Source organism: Erythrolamprus reginae, chromosome 4 (genome assembly GCF_031021105.1).
Source record: "Erythrolamprus reginae isolate rEryReg1 chromosome 4, rEryReg1.hap1, whole genome shotgun sequence".
NCBI lineage: Eukaryota > Metazoa > Chordata > Lepidosauria > Squamata > Dipsadidae > Erythrolamprus > Erythrolamprus reginae.
In genome coordinates this window covers 97,514,664-97,535,343 of record NC_091953.1, presented here as the reverse complement: position 1 = coordinate 97,535,343, position 20,680 = coordinate 97,514,664, and the positions used below count along the sequence as shown (strand labels likewise).

Here is a 20,680-nt window from a genome sequence, read left to right as displayed (position 1 = left end):
TACTCTAAATTTTACATGTTAATCTAACCACTGAAGTGCAAGCAGAGAAAAATACTATTACGGTAGTTTCCTGACATGTTCTTCTAACTGAGCTCTTCCTGGCTAACTTAATAGACTAGGAAAGAGTCTTATATGGAAAAGAGGTACTGTATACTTATTTTTTCTGTCTGCTGTTTTTGTTCTTCCCAGTAGACAGAAATATTAATGTATTAGCTACTTTAATTGAATTGTTACTTTCCATTAGTTTCCAAACAGTGCTGTTGCAGAACACATGTGCATTTTGGAAAACAAGGTGTTTCATGACTTACATTGTCCACCCCTAAAAGAGTTTAGATCTCTGTAACATGATAATCAAAACCATCTTTGTAAATTTAATAGCCAACATAATATTAATTGTTTTATTTTTTCTTCTGACATTGCTAATAAAAAAAAATTCAGTCATATTGGAAAACATTTAGAACAATGTTAGATTTGTTCAGTTTTGTAATTTGATAAGAAATATATGGATAGAGTTTGGGGGGAAACTTAGTTAAAATGCAACAACCTATGAAATTATCTCCCTCCTTTTTCCAAATACACATCGAGGGTTCCCTTTTTTGATGAATGATTCTTATATTCATCTTGAAAACCATAAACTCAAACGAGGGTGATTTTGTTATTTTGGTCATTCTTAAACTTAAAAACTGTTTTGGCAAAACTGATGAGCATACAATTACCGATGAACACTTTTAAAAGTGAAATATTAGGTAAGCAAAAATATAATTCTAAAAGACACAATCTGTAGATTTCAGTTGGTTTTATATCTTACTTGCAAAAAATATGGATTTTGAACAATTTTTAGTGATCAGATGCTTGTGATACAGGGAAGATAAAGTTGCTAAAAAGTTGTTTCCAAAATGTTAGAGCTAAGTTGCAGCTGTACTCAGCCAGATGTGGTCAGACTCATTCTTTGCTTTGTTTTTCCTGATCCTAATATTCCTAACATATAGTATCAGAAATGGCTAGACAGGATTCTAGAATTTATACCAAACATGGCCATCTAAGAAACTTTGTAAGTTCTTCTAGAAGACGCACATGCTTCTTGTGCCAGGAGAGTACTGCAGTTTGGTCACTGATTTTATTGGAGTAGCTGCCATCTGACTTTTTTAAAATGTAGAATTGAGTGATAGGAATTTATCTTTATCATTGTCTTTCAGTGCAATTTATATTTCAATCATATCATGCTGGCCATTGACCCCTCCAGTTCCTTCTTTACCAGGACTTGCTGACATTGTTGTTGCTGCCAATATATATGTTGCTGTTGTTACTTAGGATATATCTTTTCTTAGTTGGAATCATAATGTGTAGATTGGATTTTCCCCCCTTCTTATAGTTGTCCTTATGCTTAGATTTGTGAGGCTGTGCTTCCAAAGTAGTTAACTCGTGAAGACCGTTCAGATCCTTCAATGGGAATTTTCTTTTTACTTATATACTGTATGTGGGACAGAGAAAATTTAAATTCCATACTTCATTCTCCAAAACACCTGAAGGTAGGACAAGAAGCCCTTCATGGCACCGGACCAGAATATCTTCGGGACCACCTCCTGCCGCACAAATCCCAGCTACCGGTTAGGTCCCACAGAGTTGGCCTTCTCCGGGTCCCGTCGACTAAACAATGTTGTCTGGCGGGACCCAGGGGAAGAGCCTTCTCTGTGGGGGCCCCGACCCTCTGGAACCAGCTCCCCCCTGAGATTAGGACTGCCCCCACCCTCCCTGCCTTTCGTAAACTCCTTAAGACCCACCTTTGCCGTCAGGCATGGGGGAACTAAAACACCTCCCCCTTGCCCATGTTGTTTTGTTGATTGATTGACTGTGTGCCTGTTTTTTATATATACTGTTTTTATGAGATTATTAATTTAAATTGTAACTAGATGGGTGGGCATTGGATTTGGTATTATGTACTGTACTGTTTTTTTATTATTGTTGTGAGCCGCCCCGAGTTTGCGGAGAGGGGCGGCATATAAATCCAATAAACCTAAACCTAAACCTAAGAAGTAATGGGTGAAAACTAATCAAGGAGAGAAGCAACTTAGAACTAAGGAGAAATTTCCTGACACTTAGAACAATTGATCAGTAGAACAGCTTGCCTCCATAAGTTGTGAATGCTCCCAACACTGGAAATTTTTAAGATGTTGGATAACCATTTTTCTGAAGTGGTGTAGGGTTTCCTGCCTAAGCAGGGGATTGGACTAGAAGACCTCCAAGGTGCCTTCCAACTCATTATTATTATTATTATTATTATTATTATTATTATTATTATTGTTGTTGTTGTTGTTGTTGTTGTTGTTATTTTGAATTAAAGAAAAGCACAGCTGCAGCTGCCTTATTCATAGTGAATCAGTGTCTTGTAGATTCTCCCTGTCTCAGTTTTAGGCTACTCAAATCTTCTTTGACAAAAGCAGCTGCTTATTGGGTGAACAAAAGTAGATTTACCTCAGAATTACAATTGGAGTTGATTGTCAATGGCAGGGATTTCTTTTAAAATACTAAATAGGCTAGAAATAAACTTTTGCACAGAAGAGATCTTGCAGAGCAGTTTCTCATTTGGTTACTCAGGGCTAAAATAATATAGTTTTAGTTAGATAGCTAAGTGATTGAAATTTAAGTTTAAAGAGCAAACTTAACTGTCTCACATAAAAATTTAGGCCATTCAGTTAATAATATATTTGACCTACCGTATTTATAATGTTTGATGTTAAACATGCCACAGATCTGGGTTTTTTTTGGGAAAAATACATAAGAATGTGTCAGAGAAAGTCAATAAATCTTGCCACACACCATTACCTAATTTTATTTAAATGTGATTACAGCTACCTTGTGTACATAAGATAAAGGATATGTGGAAATCCACATAATTTATGACAGGTTTTATCTACATTCTAGACAAGTCTGTACTTTTAACATTGAAAGGCATGGAATAAATGGGATCCAATGGAAAACAAAGCCTGAATTAATCACTCTGTATCAAGTTATCAACAGTGAAATGCTTTACTGCCTTGCAGTTTATGACTCATCCTGCAGCATTTCTAGAAAAGCTTTTTCCGGTTTATGATGAAAACAGCCATAAGTAAAATGTGTTGGTACTGCTGCTTTGAGACAAAATAGACAGGTTCATTGCAAGACCATTACCTTTGACCTCTGCTGGTGAAACATCCAGAGTGATTTATTTATTCATGATTTTATCCAAAGTTGCTAAACTTTGCAGGCTTATGTAACAAACATACAGAGTAAGCAAGAGCCAGCTGAAGTCAGATAACAATTACACTTGACTTTTTTTTTAATTCAGAAGGTTAAAAAAAACCTTTTGTCCAGACTCTGTAAGGAGTATGGTTTCGTATGCATTATGCAGAAGCAAAGCTAGTATTACTTCTGAGTAAAGGGGTTAGCACAGCTTTATAGTTAGACAATATCCTAGGATAAGTAATGATTTCAGAATGTTGGCATAGCTGTATTATTATAGCTGTATATGTATTGTATTTACCAAAGAAGGATATGGAAGTCAGATGACTGCAAATAAAGTTGGATGCCTTTGAAGATCAGCCTTTGTTGTTACAGGAGAAAAGCATTCATTCATTCATTCATTCATTCATTCATTCATTCATTCATTCATTCATTCATTCATTCAATTTGAATAGCCATCCATCTCAAACCAGTAACACTGGGCAGCATACAATCATAAAGACAATTTAGACAATAGATAAGAGTAATTAAATTCAATTAGCAGCCAAGAAATATTATAATCCATCACGATCAACATAAATTAGGAAATGGGGTCCTTCACACATGCATAGCCAAGTCTTGAAGTCCTTCCAAAAGGCCATTAGGGTTGGGACCATCATAATTTCTGGTGGGAGGCTGTTCCAAAGGGCAAGGGCTATGACAGAAGGCATGTATCCTGGTCCCTGTCAGCCAATATTCCCCAGCCAATGGGACCTGAAAAATGTCTATCTTGCCAGATCAGATTAGACAGATAGAAATAACTGGAGAAGAGCAACCTGGCTCAAGACATGAAAGACTTTAAACAGTGGTAAGGAGCACATTGAATTGCTCCCAGAAGCACATTGGCAACCAATGCTGCTCCTGAAGCAGTGCTATATAGCCAACACCATTTACAACCCAGACAGCTGCATTTTGTACCAGCAGAAGTTCCCAAACGCTCAAAAGCAGTCCATGTGGACCATATTGCAAATAGTCCAAATGGGAGATAACAATTTCAGTGAGTAAAGTTTGCTGGTGGGGAGGAGAAGAGTCTTGGAAATGGAGGTAGGAAGCTGTTGGGCCTAGCCAACCTATGCTTTCTGGCTCACGTTTCCATATACAACCAGTAAAACTTATCAGCAAAGTCCTCTTGGCCCAAATGGGGGAGGGGATCGCGACACTCCTGTGGTTGTAAAGGTTGGGCGCATTGCTAATCACCTAGACTTTGATCACATGACCCCAGGAGTGTTGCAATGATTAAAACTTTAGGCAGAAGTTGTAAGTGCCTACAGCATGGTTGCAATTTCAAATAGTTGTTTAATGAATAGTTGTAAGTTATATGTACAATAAGAGAACTCCAGTTCCACTAGGACAGTCCTGCTGTTTTAACCGACATGCCTTTCAGAAATTGTGTGAATGGACGGGATTGTCTGATAGTACTAAAAAAGTTGTTGAGTACTTTTAAAGGATGTTTTTCTACCCATATTGCTATAAATAGGACCCCTGCTAGCTATTGAATTCCTAGACAGCTTTGTGTAATTTGGACTTTGATTGTGTCTTCAAGCAGGCATTCCTGTTACAAATACCACTAACGCTCTTCTCGCAGGTTTTCTCCACTTCAACTAGTTTGCTTTAAGAAACATAATGTCTGAGCTACTTAAGAATTTACTACAACTTTCACTTGCATTGAACTAAAAACAATACTAAAGTATCAAAATGGATAAAGGACATTGAAAATTGCATTCTTTTCATCTTGAATTCTTTCAGGGAAGATTTTTGAATGAGTTATTCTTTATTTATTGTCTGAATCTATGTTGATCATTAAAAATAAGATTAGATAACAATTTTCAGTACTAATTTAAATTCATTCCCTCCCCAGCCATTTTGAAAACTGAGCTAAATCTTACTTGGTTTTGTTTGCTGCTGTGTAGATATTATTCCATATTAGATGCCATGTTATTGGTTACTAAGTGAGAAATCCACACTCAATAAATCAAGTGTAGTTCCCCTATGAGAACTCCTATATTTAAACATTTAAAAATAGGTTCATACCTAGGCCATGAAGTCAAATAGTTTAAAAACTATAGTTGGCAAAACTAGCTTCTCTTTTTTTCTTTCTGAATCATAATTAATGTTTTTGAGATTGTGTGCAAGAGTTGTATGCAAGAATTTTGTTGTGGCAAAATAGTAATTAATCATGTAGAATTGAAGTGCTTGATTCAGATTTTATTTCTCTAATATATTTACTATGAGGAAAGTCGTATTTTTCATCAGGCTAATATGTCAGGATTTTGAAATTTATTAGTATTAATATTTTTGAGTAATATTTGAAATAAAATACAGTATATAAATTCTGGCTAGGAACTGCATTGCTAATGAGTTTTGATTTTATTATTACAAACAAGTAAGAGGTTTGTGTTTTTAAAGAGATAATAAGCTTCCTTCTAAGGTCAATCCAAGTGGTAAATAACATTACAGTATTTTAAATTGTGGTAAAAATGGTAAGTGGCAAAAATAGATGATAGATTTCCACAGCATCTGTTTATTGACAACTTTCTCATAATGCTTTTCAAATCTGTTAACACGAGCAGGGCAGTCTCTGTATGTACTCATTGTCTCATAGGATGATACGCGGAAATAATTTTGCTATTGATACACAGGTAGTCCCCAACTTATTACGACAATTGAGCTCATAATTTCTGTTGTTTAGTCATACATTTGTTAAGTGAATTTTGCCCCATTTTACAACCTCAATGCCGTTTTAACTTTGTTCACTAAATGAACTTTGTAAGTCCAGGACTACCTGTAGTGGTAATCACAATAAAAGTCAATTAACAGTGAATAGCAGACAATAGCACATATAAAATGGCTCTGCAATTCAGTCTTGACATGACAATAGGTATATGGCTGTGTTGTGTTAGCATACTAATAGCAAAAAGACGTCTCAATTCTGAATCCATCCAATATTTTTGCTTCTAAATTTCTACTTTTTATTTTTTTTGGTAGAGAAATGGCTGGCCACTGTCTTCTTCCAGGAAATTTTTGACTACTCCAGAGCCTAGCATATCCTGATATAAGCTAGGTCTTTATCCCATGTTGTTTCAATGGTACCAGTACCATTTCCTTCTGAAGCTAAAATGTTCTACTCTCCTGAGTCCAGAAAGGCTTTACCATTTCAGTGGCCAGATTCTTCCATAGCTCTAAAGAGACAGTTTCCTTTGGTGTTGCCCTTTTTGTTTTTCCCAGAGCTGCTGAAATCAGCTGAATCAGACCTGTCTACAGACTACTGGACATAAAAGCTGCTAAATGGGGCACTTCTGAGAAGGCTACATTACTTTTGCTTTTTCTTCTCTCCAAAGCACAGAGATTTAGTGGTGGGATACCTCTGCCTATTGCCGCTACTTAATTAAATTAGCTGAAGTATAAATCACCTTGCTTTACCCTTTTCTCTCAAGGCAAGTCTCTGAACAATCTTTTAGTAGGTGTCCAATTTTTTGTGGTAACTACCTTTGTTGTGTATATGATGGTACTGTATATAAATCTGAAAAGAGCATTAATGCTGATTGCTGAACTTTATAACCGACCCTTTCCCAGTCAGTATAATGAAATAATTATGTGAATTGTGTTCCTATTATAGTTGAAGCACATCAAAGTGGATAAAAGAGAAGATACATACTTCCCTGATAATATTTCTCATTGTATTTATTGTAAATATTTTTGAGGGGGGGGGGGCATGGGTAGGATTGCCCAATAAATAAAATATAAGCTTTCATTGTGATTTTGCTACTATCAATAATCTATGGACTTCTTGAGTATTCCCTGCTGTTTGCCTGTTGTTGTAAACCATTTGCAGTTAAAATATTATTTATTGCCTTTATTATTATGACAGGTTCAGAACAACTTGATGTGAGGCCAGAGAATGTTTCAATTCATGATGTTTCAATCTTTTGAATGAGTTCTATTGTCAAATATGAAATAATTATCTATGTCCATTATATTTATTGATAAGATTAGGGGAAGGATTTTTTTCTCCATCTCTCTCTTCTTCTATGAACTTGCAGTGATGGTAGGCAAATCATTATTTTGATGCGTTAATAGGTCTTATGCTGTAATTAATTGTTGTGACATTGACCTTAATTGTAAAAAGCTGATATGTTTATGGGATGGGGTGTTTGATTGTATTTGATTAATAAAAGTCTCAGCAATAATAGTATTGCAAGCATTTATTCAATATCAGAAAAGATACCAGACATCTAGACCTGTTATGTAGTATCAATATTTTTTTCTTTAGTTGTAGAAAAAGAGACAAATAACCTAGTCCTAGACTTTTGTCAATCAAGTAAGGGGACAAATATTAATCACTCTGTAGATACTTACCACCCCCACCCCCCACACCATTTGTTGATCCATTGGTTGTGACAGGAATTGACTGACTGGCTTGCCAGCTGAGCCTGACATTGCTGTAGATACTTGTTTGTAAATATCATAATGTTCTGTTGTTTGCCTTGGAACCTGATACTGCTTGCTCTTGACTTGTTGCTTCTTGATATAATACTTTGCTATTATTTAAGGACATCATAGACACAAGTGCTTTTCTGTCCTTCAGAAAACTACTTTTAAGAAAGAAAGTAAAACAACCCCGTCATAATGCCTTGTACAGTGGTGGTGTTTTTCCCCCCGCCATCAGCTCTAAGTTTAAAATTATACTTTAGCAATCTTTGGTAAAGGTACTCGTATGTGATGGATAATCTAATGACTCCAAAATGAATTCCTAAAATTTCAAATTTTCAAAGAATTTTCAGAGTCAGTATAAGAGCAGACTACTTTGTAGAGTTGCTGATAGACTTAGTATCATTAAGTTGGATGAACAAAGATGCTGACTGAAGAAATAGTTTCCTCCATTTACAAATATTTGTTTTTCTGGATTATACCAGGTATGGGTTTTACTTAGCTTCCCCACCAGTTCGCATTGTGGCGGAGGTGCACATTTTGTGTGCATGTTACTTCCCAGAAATGACCCTATGCACATGCGCAAGACTTTTTAAAAAGCTTCCGCGCATATGCAGTGTGGATGCTGCTGAGTCCCTAATGAAAGCTATGCCTTCAAAAGAGGCTAAGTGCGACCCAGCCGTGTGTGGGGTCACCCACGAAAGCGAATCCTAGAAAGAAGAACCTGGACACATTCTCTCTCTGGGTGGAGTGACATGGAGTAGAGCCATGCGCTCCTTTTTATTTGGGAACATAAGGAAATGGGGTATAATTACATATACATGTCAAATGATACATCAAACGTATCTTTGAGTTCTTCCTTTCCCATAGATATCAAGAAACAATCTTCTTGGAGCTTCCTAAAAGCAGATGTTTATTCACACCTAATTTCTCTGAAGGCTTCTTCTTTATCTGGCTAATCTTTCTTAATTGCCCTGCTGTTTGTGTGCTCCAGGCAATGAAAATTTCCCCCCTTTGATCCTATAATGTCCTGTCCGGAGTGGTGAAAACTTTGTTTATTTGAGCCCCGTTTGTTTTCCTGTAGTGATCGCCAGGAATGCAGATTAGGTGAGTTTATTGCCCTTCCTTGTCCTGGGTTTTATAGAAATAGAGTATTTTTTATGCTAGAAATCCAGATTTAATACAATCCTATTCTAACATAATTTGCTATACTGCAACAATGCAGAAGAAAAACCAAGATGGCTCTACTTATGGTGCCACCAAGAGAACTGACTCAAGGGTGTGGCAGGCCTGAGTCTCTGCCTGTTCCAGCAACCCAGATTGCCACATAACTATCGGTTCTATAGAACTGACCCCAACTGGGAGGAGCCCACCTCTGGATTACATGCATATTGAGAAATTATTCTGAATAACACCGGAAATTGCGTTCTCAGGAATGTGTCTTTCCTGAGTAACTCCCAAGAAATCTATTGAAGGCTGAAGTAGAGTTTGAATTCAAATTCCAAATAACTTATTTTCTTCAATATAGTTTCGACATGTCAGTTTCACAAAGAGAATTTGGGATGATTTGGGGGAGGGGGGAAATCTCCAAAAGCAAAACTGTATCCCCTAAAATCTATAAGAAAGCAGACAGGAAAACCACTCTCTCTCAAGAATGTACACAATGCAAACTATGATTTTCCTAAACAAACTCGGTGCATCTATATAGTGGAAGTGGTTGATTAATAATAACAGATCCCACCAGCCTCTCCTAACTCTGCCCCCGCCCTACCCATGTGTCCTTGATTTAAAAGTCTGATTTTTACTTTTTATATTTTAATTGCATATGTGACTTTAAGTTACCCAGGGTTACCCTTTGATAAGATGGGTGACCAATACAATTTGTTTGTTTGTTATTGTAGAACATACTAAAAACATTTTTAAAATAAAAGAATTATTCTCTCCCTTTAAAAAAGCAGATACAGTGTGTCCAGCAAACTTGGAAAACAGGGAAATCAGGGAATTATCGGGGAAATCAGCAGTTTGGGAAATATCAGGGAATTAATGAAAAAGGAATAAATCAGAGGAAAAAACAAACTCTATTAAAATGTTTAAAAGTCAGGGGGAAATCTTGTATTAAAAAAAAAACCAGGTTGTGCTGCCTGGCAGAGTCAAGCAAAAATGAGCATAACTGTGGCAATAACTTGCTTCCTCAGCTATCGATATTTCTCCACGGCTTAGCCGTTTGGCATGACGTCATCTATGGCCGCGCTTTAACTAGATCGCAAGCTACAGGGAAATGTCAGGGAGATATCAGGGAATTTCAAAATGCTTTCCCCCTGGATACCCTGAAATTGTGTCCTATAAACTATAGAAACACAAGCACAACTATTCTCTTAGAAAGAAAGAGAGAGAGAAGACAGCATTTTGGCCTCAAAGCAAACTGACACCATTATCCCAAGAAACAACAGTAACAACAAAACAATAATGAGTAAACCTTTTCATCTTGCTCCTTCTCAAATCATACCAGCAACAAGGGGAGGGATAAAATGGCAGGAGCGAGCACCCAGTGGACTGTATTAAAAAAGGCCATCTTAAAAGCCACTGGACTGTATGTAAGGCAAATAACTAAGGGTAAAAGGAAGAAGAAACCGCTATGGTTTAGCAATGATGTAAGGGCTATAGTCAATGAAAAAAAGGCTGCCTATAGGAGGTATAAAGAGTCTGGAAGTATAGCTGATAGAGAGGTGTATAAAATGAGACAGAAGGAGGTGAAACAGATCATTCTCTTAACCAAACTAAATCAGCTAGCGGTACCTGAACACACTTGTAAGTGGATCACAAGCTTCCTAACAGACAGGAAGCAGCAGGTGAAGCTAGGAAAAATCACATCAGATATATGTACAATTAGCACAGGTGCCCCCCAAGGCTGTGTGCTCTCACCACTTCTCTTCTCTCTATACACCAATGACTGCATCTCATACGATCCATCTGTTAAACTACTGAAGTTTGCAGATGATACAACAGTGATCGGACTCATTCGAGACAATGATGAATCCGCATACAGACGGGAAGTTGAACAACTATCCTTGTGGTGTGACCAGAACAATCTAGAACTGAACACACTCAAAACCGTAGAAATGGTGGTAGACTTTAAGAGAAACCCTTCCACCTCTCACAATTCTAGACAACACAGTATCAACAGTAGAGACCTTCAAATTTCTAGGTTCTATCATATCTCAAGACCTAAAATGGTCACCTAACATCAAAAACATCATCAAAAAAGCACAACAAAGAATGTTCTTTCTGCGCCAGCTCAGGAAGCTCAAACTGCCCAAGGAGCTGCTGATTCAGTTCTACAGAGGAATCATTGAGTCTGCCATCTGCACCTCTATAACTGTCTGGTTTGGTGCTGCAACCCAACAGGACCGACACAGACTTCAGAGGATAATCAGAATTGCAGAAAAAACAATTGCTGCCAATCTGCCTTCCATTGAGGACTTGTATACTGCACGAGTCAAAAAGAGGGCGGGTAAAATATTTACTGACCCCTCACATCCTGGACACAAATTGTTTCAACTCCTACCCTCAAAACGTCGCTACAGAGCACTGCACACCAAGACAACTAGACACAAGAACAGTTTTTTCCCGAACGCCATCACTCTACTAAACAAATAATTCCCTCAACACTGTCAGACTTTCTACTAAATCTGCACTTCTATTCTACTAGTTTTTCTCATCATTCCTATCACCCATTTCCTCCCATGTTGACTGTATGACTGTAACTTGTTGTGTATATCCTAAGATTTTTATTAATATTGCTTCTTCATTGCTTATTTGACCCCTATGACAATCATTAAGTGTCATACCACATGATTCTTGACAAATGTATATTTTATTTTATGTACGCTGAGAGCATATGCACCAAGACAAATTCCTTGTGTGTCCAATCACACTTGGCCAATAAAAATTCTATTCTATTCTATTCTATTCTATATGCTGCTAAAGCCTCAAAAGAGGAAGAAATTGTCAAATCTGTAAAGAAGGGAGATAAAAACCTTCTTCAGATATATTAGTGATAGGAAGAAGAAAAACTGCAGCATCACAAAGCTTAGTACCGGGAATAATACATGCATTGATGGGAATAAGGAATAAGCTGACCATTTCAATAGCTACTTCTGTTCAGTTTTCTCAAAAGACACCTTACAATATAATAATATAGAGGGATCTAGCATTGCTTCCAGCTGTACAGATTCAGCTCCAGTGATCTTAGAAGCGGATGTCTTAGAAGAACTTGAACGATTAAAGATAAATAAGGCAATGGGTCCAGATGGCATCCACCCCAGAGTTCTTAAAGAACTCAGATTTGTCATTGCTACCTCCCCCCCAACTGATTTATTTAACCAATCCCTGTTAACAGGAGATGTTCCTGAGGATTGGAGAATGGCCAGTGTTGTGCCTATCCACAAGAAGGGCAGTAGAGAAGAAGCTGGTAACTACAGGCCAGTTAGCTTGACATCAGTTGTAGTTAAAATGATGGAGACTCTACTCAAAAAGAGGATAAATCTGCACCTAAAAAACAATAACTTATTGGACCCAAATCAGCATGGCTTTACTGAAGGCAAATCATGTCAGCCTAATCTCATTGATTTCGACTATGTCACAAAGGTGTTGGATGAAGGTGGTGCCGTGGATATTGCCTACCTGGACTTCAGCAAAGCCTTTGATACGGTTCCACATAAAGAGCTGATAGATAAATTAGTGAAGATTGGACTTAATCCCTGGATAGTTCAGTGGATTTGCAGATGGCTGAAGCGTAGACATCAGAGAGTTGTTGTTAATGGCAAGTATTCTGAGCAGAGACAGGTTATAAGCGGTGTGCCACAAGGGTCTGTTCTGGGTCCTATTCTTTTTAATATGTTTGTGAGTGACATAGGGGAAGGTTTGGTAGGGAAGGTCTGCCTATTTGCCGATGACTCTAAAGTGTGCAATAGGGTTGATATTCTTGGAGGCGTCTGTAATATGGTAAATGATTTAGCTTTACTAAATAAATGGGCAAAGCAATGGAAACTGCAGTTTAATGTTTCCAAATGTAAAATAATGCACTTGGGGAAAAGGAATCCTCAATCTGAGTATTGTATTGGCAGTTCTGTGTTAGCAAAAAATTCAGAAGAGAAGGATTTAGGGGTAGTGATTTCTGACAGTCTTAAAATGGGTGAGCAGTGTGGTCGGGCGGTAGGAAAAGCAAGTAGGATGCTTGGCTGCATAGCTAGAGGTATAACAAGAAGGAAGAAGGAGATTGTGATCTCGCTATATAGAGCGCTGGTGAGACCACATTTGGAATACTGTGTTATGTTCTGGAGACCTCACCTACAAAAAGATATTGACAAAATTGAACGGGTCCAAAGACGGGCTACAAGAATGGTGGAAGGTCTTAAGCATAAAACCTATCAGGAAAGACTTCATGAACTCAATCTGTATAGTCTGGAGGACAGAAGGAAAAGGGGGGACATGATCGAAACATTTAAATATGTTAAAGGGTTAAATAAGGTTCAGGAGGAGGAAGTGTTTTTAATAGGAAAGTGAACACAAGAACAAGGGGACACAATCTGAAGATAGTTGGGGGAAAGATCAAAAGCAACATGAGAAAATATTATTTTACTGAAAGAGTAGTAGATCCTTGGAACAAACTTCCAGCAGACGTGGTTGGTAAATCCACAGTAATAGAATTTAAACATGCCTGGGATAAACATATATCCATCCTAAGATAAAATACAGAAAATAGAATAAGGGCAGACTAGATGGATCATGAGGTCTTTTTCTGCCATCAGTCTTCTATGTTTCTATGTTCCTTGTTTTTCTAGAAAGTAGTTTCACCATTAAATTATGGCTGAACTTTGTACAAAGATCACCAGTGCAGGGGAGATGCTCAGGTGTTGAGCTGTCAGATCCCATAGGAGTGAGCCAAGTCTTTTTTCTCTGTGTGTGTGATCATTGCTCATACTGTTGGCATATTCTTATATATATTTTTTTTTAAAATAGCATGATTGAAACTCCAGAGCTGATTTGAACTGTGGTTTTTGTGTTGGGAGAGGGGGGAAAAGATGATATTAGGAAGTGAGTGGTTTGAATTTCATAATTGTAACCAAGCCAGCTTCAGCTTCTTTTTTGCTTCTTTTTAATCCATAGACTTGATTAAAACACAATCTAGAAGTTTATACTTATATAACTTTATTTTTCTTCTTTTGTTTACTTATATGGACTCTATATAAAGAGTGTTCAGTAAGGCATTGACAAGGTGCCCTGCATCCTTTGACCTAGTAATATGTCTTACCTTACTCCAGGTCACAACCTTTAGCCTAATAAATATGTGTTATCTTACTTTAGGTTTAGGTTTAATAACCTGTTTTAGCCTTCTTGTTCCTGGTACCTTCTAGATATGCAAATTCAGTGCACAGCTCTTAGCCAACATGTGTCAAGTCCTAACACAACAGGATGGTGCTAATTTGTGGAAGACTTTGTTGTTTGTCCACCTAGTACAAATAATTCACTAAATCTTACCCATTTGATAGAAAGTAGGTTTTATTAACCACAGCAGCCAGTTTCGAATGCATTGGTTCTTCTTTTCAAACAGAATATAAAAATTAAACTAGCTGACCATGACTAGGGGCATAAGAAATATATTTGAAATGAAATGATGCATCATTTAGAAAGGAAGCAATTATCCTTTTCCTTTCCAAAAGCATCACAGTTGTTTCTCTGAAATTGGTTTTTTATAGTTAGAAGACATGCAGAATAAAGTATCATGCAGTGGGTGTCTAGTTACCTAGAGACTGTCAGTAGCTCACATTTTAATGAAGCAATTTAATTTTTTGTTATGATGACTCCTTTTTCAATCATTTTAATATACCCCTGGTAACTAATTAGGGTCCTACATTGTGAGTTATTGCTAATGGGGATGTGCTGAAATATTTGGGGGGGGGGGCACACCTATATCTCTATTCCCCTTTCTTACTTGTCTTCCTCAAATTCTATATGTCCAGGGATGCAGTATTCTGATCACACTCTAACCATCTTTTTAGCACAGTGTAATTAGAATATTTACCATTGACATTACTGGAAAGAAGGAACCAGGGGAAACAAAGACAGCGATATTACAAGGATTCTACTTCCATTACCACCACTATCCTAATTCTCTCAGATTATAATTGTCTGAGTCCATAGATTAGCCCGTCTCCAAAAAAGCAGGAACGAAAAGTCTATGTATGGACTTCAGAGAAGATAGATAGCTCCAATACATTTTGTCGTACCTCTGAATAGAACCTTGTAAACTCGCCTTCTTAAATTGTGAAGTGCTATCCAACATTTGTCTTCCCAGTAACCAGTTCAAAAAGTAATAATTTTACAAGAATCAAGCCTGGGAGGACATCCAAGTGAAGAGGAGAACTAAACCCAGCATCTGAATCTCAAATTAGGTCAACAGAATATATTATTATGTTAATAGTAACATAGAAAACAGACAAATTACTGTCTGGATATCCACCCTCCAAAAAAGTGAAGATATTTTTTAGATCTAAAGTGATCTAGATTTAACATCTGAAATCTCAAAATCAATTTAATAATCCCCCCAGTTGTACCGTATTTGTGTCCATTTCTGTCATTTGCAAGATATTGTTTTGTGAATGACCTGAAGGCAACTTTTGTGTAAATTTTTGTTTTTGTGAGAAAAAAAATTGTCTAAATTTTCACCATCACCACATGAATTACATAACATCATTGCATGAATTACATAAACATCATTACAGAACATGAATTACATAAACATCATTACATGAATTATATAAATCACTAGGGATGGTATACTGTAATTTATTTAATAGATATTCATGAAGAATGGATACTCCTTTCACCAAAAAACAAGCTTCACTTTGTCTGAATTACTTATTTCATTTTTTCAGTACAATTCAGCTCTGTTCTTCATACAGACTAAAAAAAGATATGCATATGAACTGTGCCTTCACAGTTGTTTTATCTCTGAATTCCTTCTTTTTTTATGGTTTCTTTACCGAAACAAACTTATAATATCTTAACTCTGACTTTAAAATGTTTCTGAGATATGGAGTTGAGACAATTAACCAATAATATGCAGCTCATATTTTCAATATTCAGTAAGAATGGTTGATGGCTTTGCTTCTAGGTCAGTTATACTTTTAAAAAAAATTGAGGCTGTCATCATTAATGGAAATGCAGGTTATAAATATTTCTAACCATATTGCTTGAGCTGAGATTGCATTATTGACACACTTTAATATTAACACTCACTACACATATCTTATTTTATTGCTTTCCATAGTATTAGCAGTATGTATTATTAAACAAACATTTTAGGCTTTAAATCAACTTTCCCCAATTGTATGCTGTTCAATTACCATCATCTTCAATCTGGCTAGCAAGTTGAGGAAGACTAATTTAAATTGACCTCAACTATTAAAGACTGAAAGTAAAGATAATGTGATCTTTATGACATCCTCAGCTCCTAGTCAGTTCAGGCACAAACCTAATAGTTTTTTTGGTGTTGTTGTTTGCCGTTGCTTTCATCCACAATAATTTCTATATTGTTATTCTTTGTATGTCCAGATATAATTCTGAGATTCCTGGTAGTCTCCTATTCAAGATTAGTTTAATATGATTTGCCCAAATAGTATAATCGAAAATAGTCACGTCTTGGGAAAGGTCCATATTGGGGTATTTGGTAGGACAAAATATTACAATTGCATGTAATTATAGGTCTTGACAAGTTACAACAACACTCAAAAAGTTATGTATAACTGTTCCTCTCACTTACAACCTTCACTCCATCCCCATAATCAAAATTTGGGTTCTTGGCATTCAGCACGTATTTTCGGTTGCAGCCTCCTGGAGTCATGTGATCACTATTTTAAATCTTCCCAGCTGACTTCCAACAAGCAAAGTCATTGGGGGAAGCCATAATAACTTAATAGCCACATGATTCACTTAACTGAAATGATTCACTTAACAATCACGACAAATAGATTGTAAAATTGGGTGTGACTCACCATCTTGCTGAACAACCAAAACTCTAGTCTCAATTGTGGTTGTATCTCAAGGACTGCCTGTATGTGACAGTTCGTTTTTGAAATTGATGAAATTATTCCTGTCTTTCTAATATTAGCCATTTATGTTTTATATCAGTAAAGAATTAATAAAATGCACCCAGGAATGGGCTGGAATAAATACACTTTGAAAGAAGCATAGCATAACTGTTGGTTGGTACATGAACTTTCTCGAGTTACAAAAGTGTGAATGTGTGTGTGTCCAGTTTGATTAATAAATTCCCAATGTAGCTTAACCACAAGAACATATTACAGGTGAAGGATTTCCAGATTGATTGATTTTGTGTGTGTGTGTGTGTGTGTGTGTGTGTGTGTGTGTGGTATATATATTGTAGTGGTTAGAGCACTGCCTTTGACATGGAAAACCAAGGGTTAAAATCCTGGCTGGTACCTATCTAACCAATAAAAATCCTTGGATAAAGCTCCCCTAATGTTTCGTGTTTCCTCTTATGTCAAATGTAAGAGTGACATGAACTAGCAGAGTTGTGCCAGCTTGAATATCACTTAAATTAACAGGTTCATGTCAAATTTTGGGGAAGCAAGACAATCTGACAATTGGGCTACTGGAACAGACCATATATGAATGAGACAAGAGAACCCATAATAATAATAATAATAATAATAATAATAATAATAATTATTATTATTATTATTATTACTATTACTATTATTACTATTATTACTATTATTATTTATTAGATTTGTATGCCACCCCTCTCCGTAGACTCAGGGCGGCTCACAACAGTGATAAAAAAACAATACATCGTAACAAATCTAATATTTAAAATCTAAAAATAACAATTTTACATTAAAAAGTCTAAAAACACTCAATATATAAAAACATACAGACAATCATATCATACACAAAAACTACATGGGCAAGGGGGAGATGTCTCAGTTCCCCCATGCCTGACGACAGAGGTGGGTTTTAAGGAGTTTACGAAAGGCAAGGAGGGTGGGGGCAATCCTAATCTCTGGGGGGAGCTGGTTCCAGAAGGTCAGAGCCACCACAGAGAAGGCTCTTCCCCTGGGTCCCGCCAGCCGACATTGTTTAGTCGACGGGACCCGGATAAGGCCAACTTTGTGGGACCTAACCAGCCACTGGGATTCATGCAGCAGAAGGCGGTCTCGCAGATATCCTGGTCCGGTGCCATGAAGAATTGATGGAATGCTACTACAACAGGAGACCTAATGAGTAAGGACATATGAATAAGTGTGGATACATAATACATGAATAGGCATGAGTTTGCCTGACACACGTCCAGGCAGAAATGGTATCAGCTATTAAGATTCAGATGTATCATTCATACAGTGCATAGACCCATTTATTTGCCTTTTGATAAAAGATAGCAAAATTTATATTGGAAAATCCAGAATCTCCTTGTTACACAAGAACCTGACTCATTGTCTTATGAAATAAGACATCCTCTGGACAACTTTCTGTACTAAATGAAATGGAAATGATTCATAATTAGGGAAGGCTTTTATCACTTCTATCATGGATGTATTACTAACAGCTTAAGATGTTCTGATTCCTTTAGATTCCTAAGTGGCTTGTGATGTCATTGATCATAATATGTAGGCCATCATTTGCATTGTTGTTTTGTAGATTAGGTAAGATCCCAGTGGGTCCTTCCTAAATGAGGGCATTACTGAATTGGAAGATGGTAAAACATAGCTGAAATTGAGAGCCTGAAAGCAAGGAAGTCTGATACAAAACACTTTTCTAGATGTAGATCGTGCTCTCCTTGTATTTCAAGTACAACATACAGTACTAAGATTCCTGGATTGGGCATTATTTCAGCATTTCCAGTAACAGCCATGGCTTACAAATTTGTTTTCCAAGCTTCATGGGGCATTATTTTTTAAACATTTTAGATCAAATGTGTATTAAATGTTCACATTAAAGCCTGAAAAAAGGATAGGCTGCTTCCTGCAAGTTTTGAAGCACCTCTTATGACCAATGTTGGAAACTGCTGTATGTCTGAATGTGTTGGGAAGTTTATAGTAATGAAGAATGAACTGACTCATTTGAATGAACTAGTTATTTTTAAAAAATATAGTATATTATAAGACAAGAAGCTGCTTTATATTTGAAAGCAAAAAAAACCTCTTTGGAGCTACAAGGATTTGAATGTGGCATTTGTGTGCAACTTATAAAATGACCACATCTTTTCCCAGATTGTATGGCTATTTCCTACAGTCGCCATGGCACCTTGACAAAAATGTTGTTTGGTTTAAGAAATTGCAGGTCAGTATGTATTCATGTTCTGTGCTTCAACATTCCTTTTTGCCCTTAAACTGAAAGCATCACATAACCAGATTGTAGTGCGTTGGTTATATTTATATCTATTTATATCATCATCCACATGCTATGGATTTTAATTTTGCAGGCTGTTTTTCCTCAATCGAGTACAATTTTAGTAAGATACACATTTGTTTATAGTACAGTACTTCATTTGTAGACATTTTTGTTACGAAAGAATGAATAACTAATATTTAGTTAATTACTGTTTCAGAAATTAATCATGTGTCATTTACACTTTTTCCTCTTGTATTCCAGCTTCTTGTAAATGTTGGTTAATAGCACAACGGGCAGAACTTTGTATAGCTATGAAGAATTATCAAAAAGCCCTTCCTGATGCAGAAATACTGTGTCAAAATAAACCCCATTGGCCCAAGGTACAGTATCTGTTTGCAAGTCATCTCTTTGTATATAAGAAACAGTAATTATTTATCATGTATAACTTAAATCTCTTCAGTGAGGGTTTCTAGCTTGGTGCCTTAACCATTACAGAAAACATTACATTTTTCACTAGCTGCCCTCAGTTCTTTGGGTATACATACCATCTCTAAGAGACATTAAATGATATTCAAAATAATTGCACATTACTTGTTATTTCCTTTTGTAATTTTTCAAAGTGTGCTTGGCTTAGTTGTTTGACTTAGATGTATTTCCACGCTTAAACGTATCATGTGGGATTAAAATTTGCACCCATCATTGTTTCCCTTTGTACCTTTGTTTATTATCTTCATTTTCTGTTCTGTTTTGAAATACCGTCATGCCCGTAAGAGGTAAAGGCACTCTAGCCAGTATTTCTTGAAATCACAAAGCTTTAACTACTTATCTCTTTCCTTCTTTCTTTCTCTGCATGCAGGGTCATTATGTCAAAGCACAAGCTCTTTCTGGATTAGGAAGCATTGAAGAAGCATTGAAGGAATTTCTTTATTGTGTTGCCTTAAACCCTGAATGGAACTCAATGAAGATGGAAGCCCAAAAGGTAAAATATTATACTTTTCATTCATAATCAAAGTATGGCACTTTTATGTATTTAGTTTTTAGCCTCTAAAGCTATGTAATCTGATCCATGTAAAATAAAAATTGGAAGTGAAGCATTAATTGTTTAATTATTCAAATTGTTTTTATTCTGCTTTTTCTCACTAAAATCCAATGATTAGCTAAATGAAAATCAAAGCTATTGGGTAAACTAAATATTAGGGTGTAACATGAACATTTAAATTAATATAATTTAATCTAGATGGGTGACTTTTTCTCAACTCACCCCACCCTACAAAGTTGTTGTTCGGAAAATAGGAGGAAGGAAAAAGTATGCTCACCACCTTGAGTTATTCATAAAAATAATAAAGGCATGATAAAAAGTAAATAAGTAAATTAAGTGGCCAGTGAATTAGCTATTCATATAATTATTAATCTGCATCTGTCAGCCTTCAGGCATCATTCAACCATGAATAAACTTCCAACTAGAAAATATCATGACATTTGAAATGATTCTACATTTAGTGGTCTTGTTTTCATTTTTTTCTTAATGGGATAGTGGAGAGGATAACAGTTTGGCATATGAATGTAGAATCTTTTACAT

General features: G+C 36.4%; 1 protein-coding gene across 1 annotated transcript in view; it reads left to right on the top strand.

Moving 5' to 3' along the window:
• The window catches only part of LONRF2 (LON peptidase N-terminal domain and ring finger 2), a 44,018-nt gene that overhangs the window by 3,932 nt on the left and 19,406 nt on the right, over positions 1-20,680 (top strand). Inside the window, exons 2-3 of the mRNA XM_070751021.1 lie at positions 19,363-19,481; positions 19,958-20,080. Of these exons, the coding sequence (XP_070607122.1) occupies positions 19,363-19,481; positions 19,958-20,080 (242 nt within the window). The remainder of the gene's footprint in view (positions 1-19,362; positions 19,482-19,957; positions 20,081-20,680) is intronic.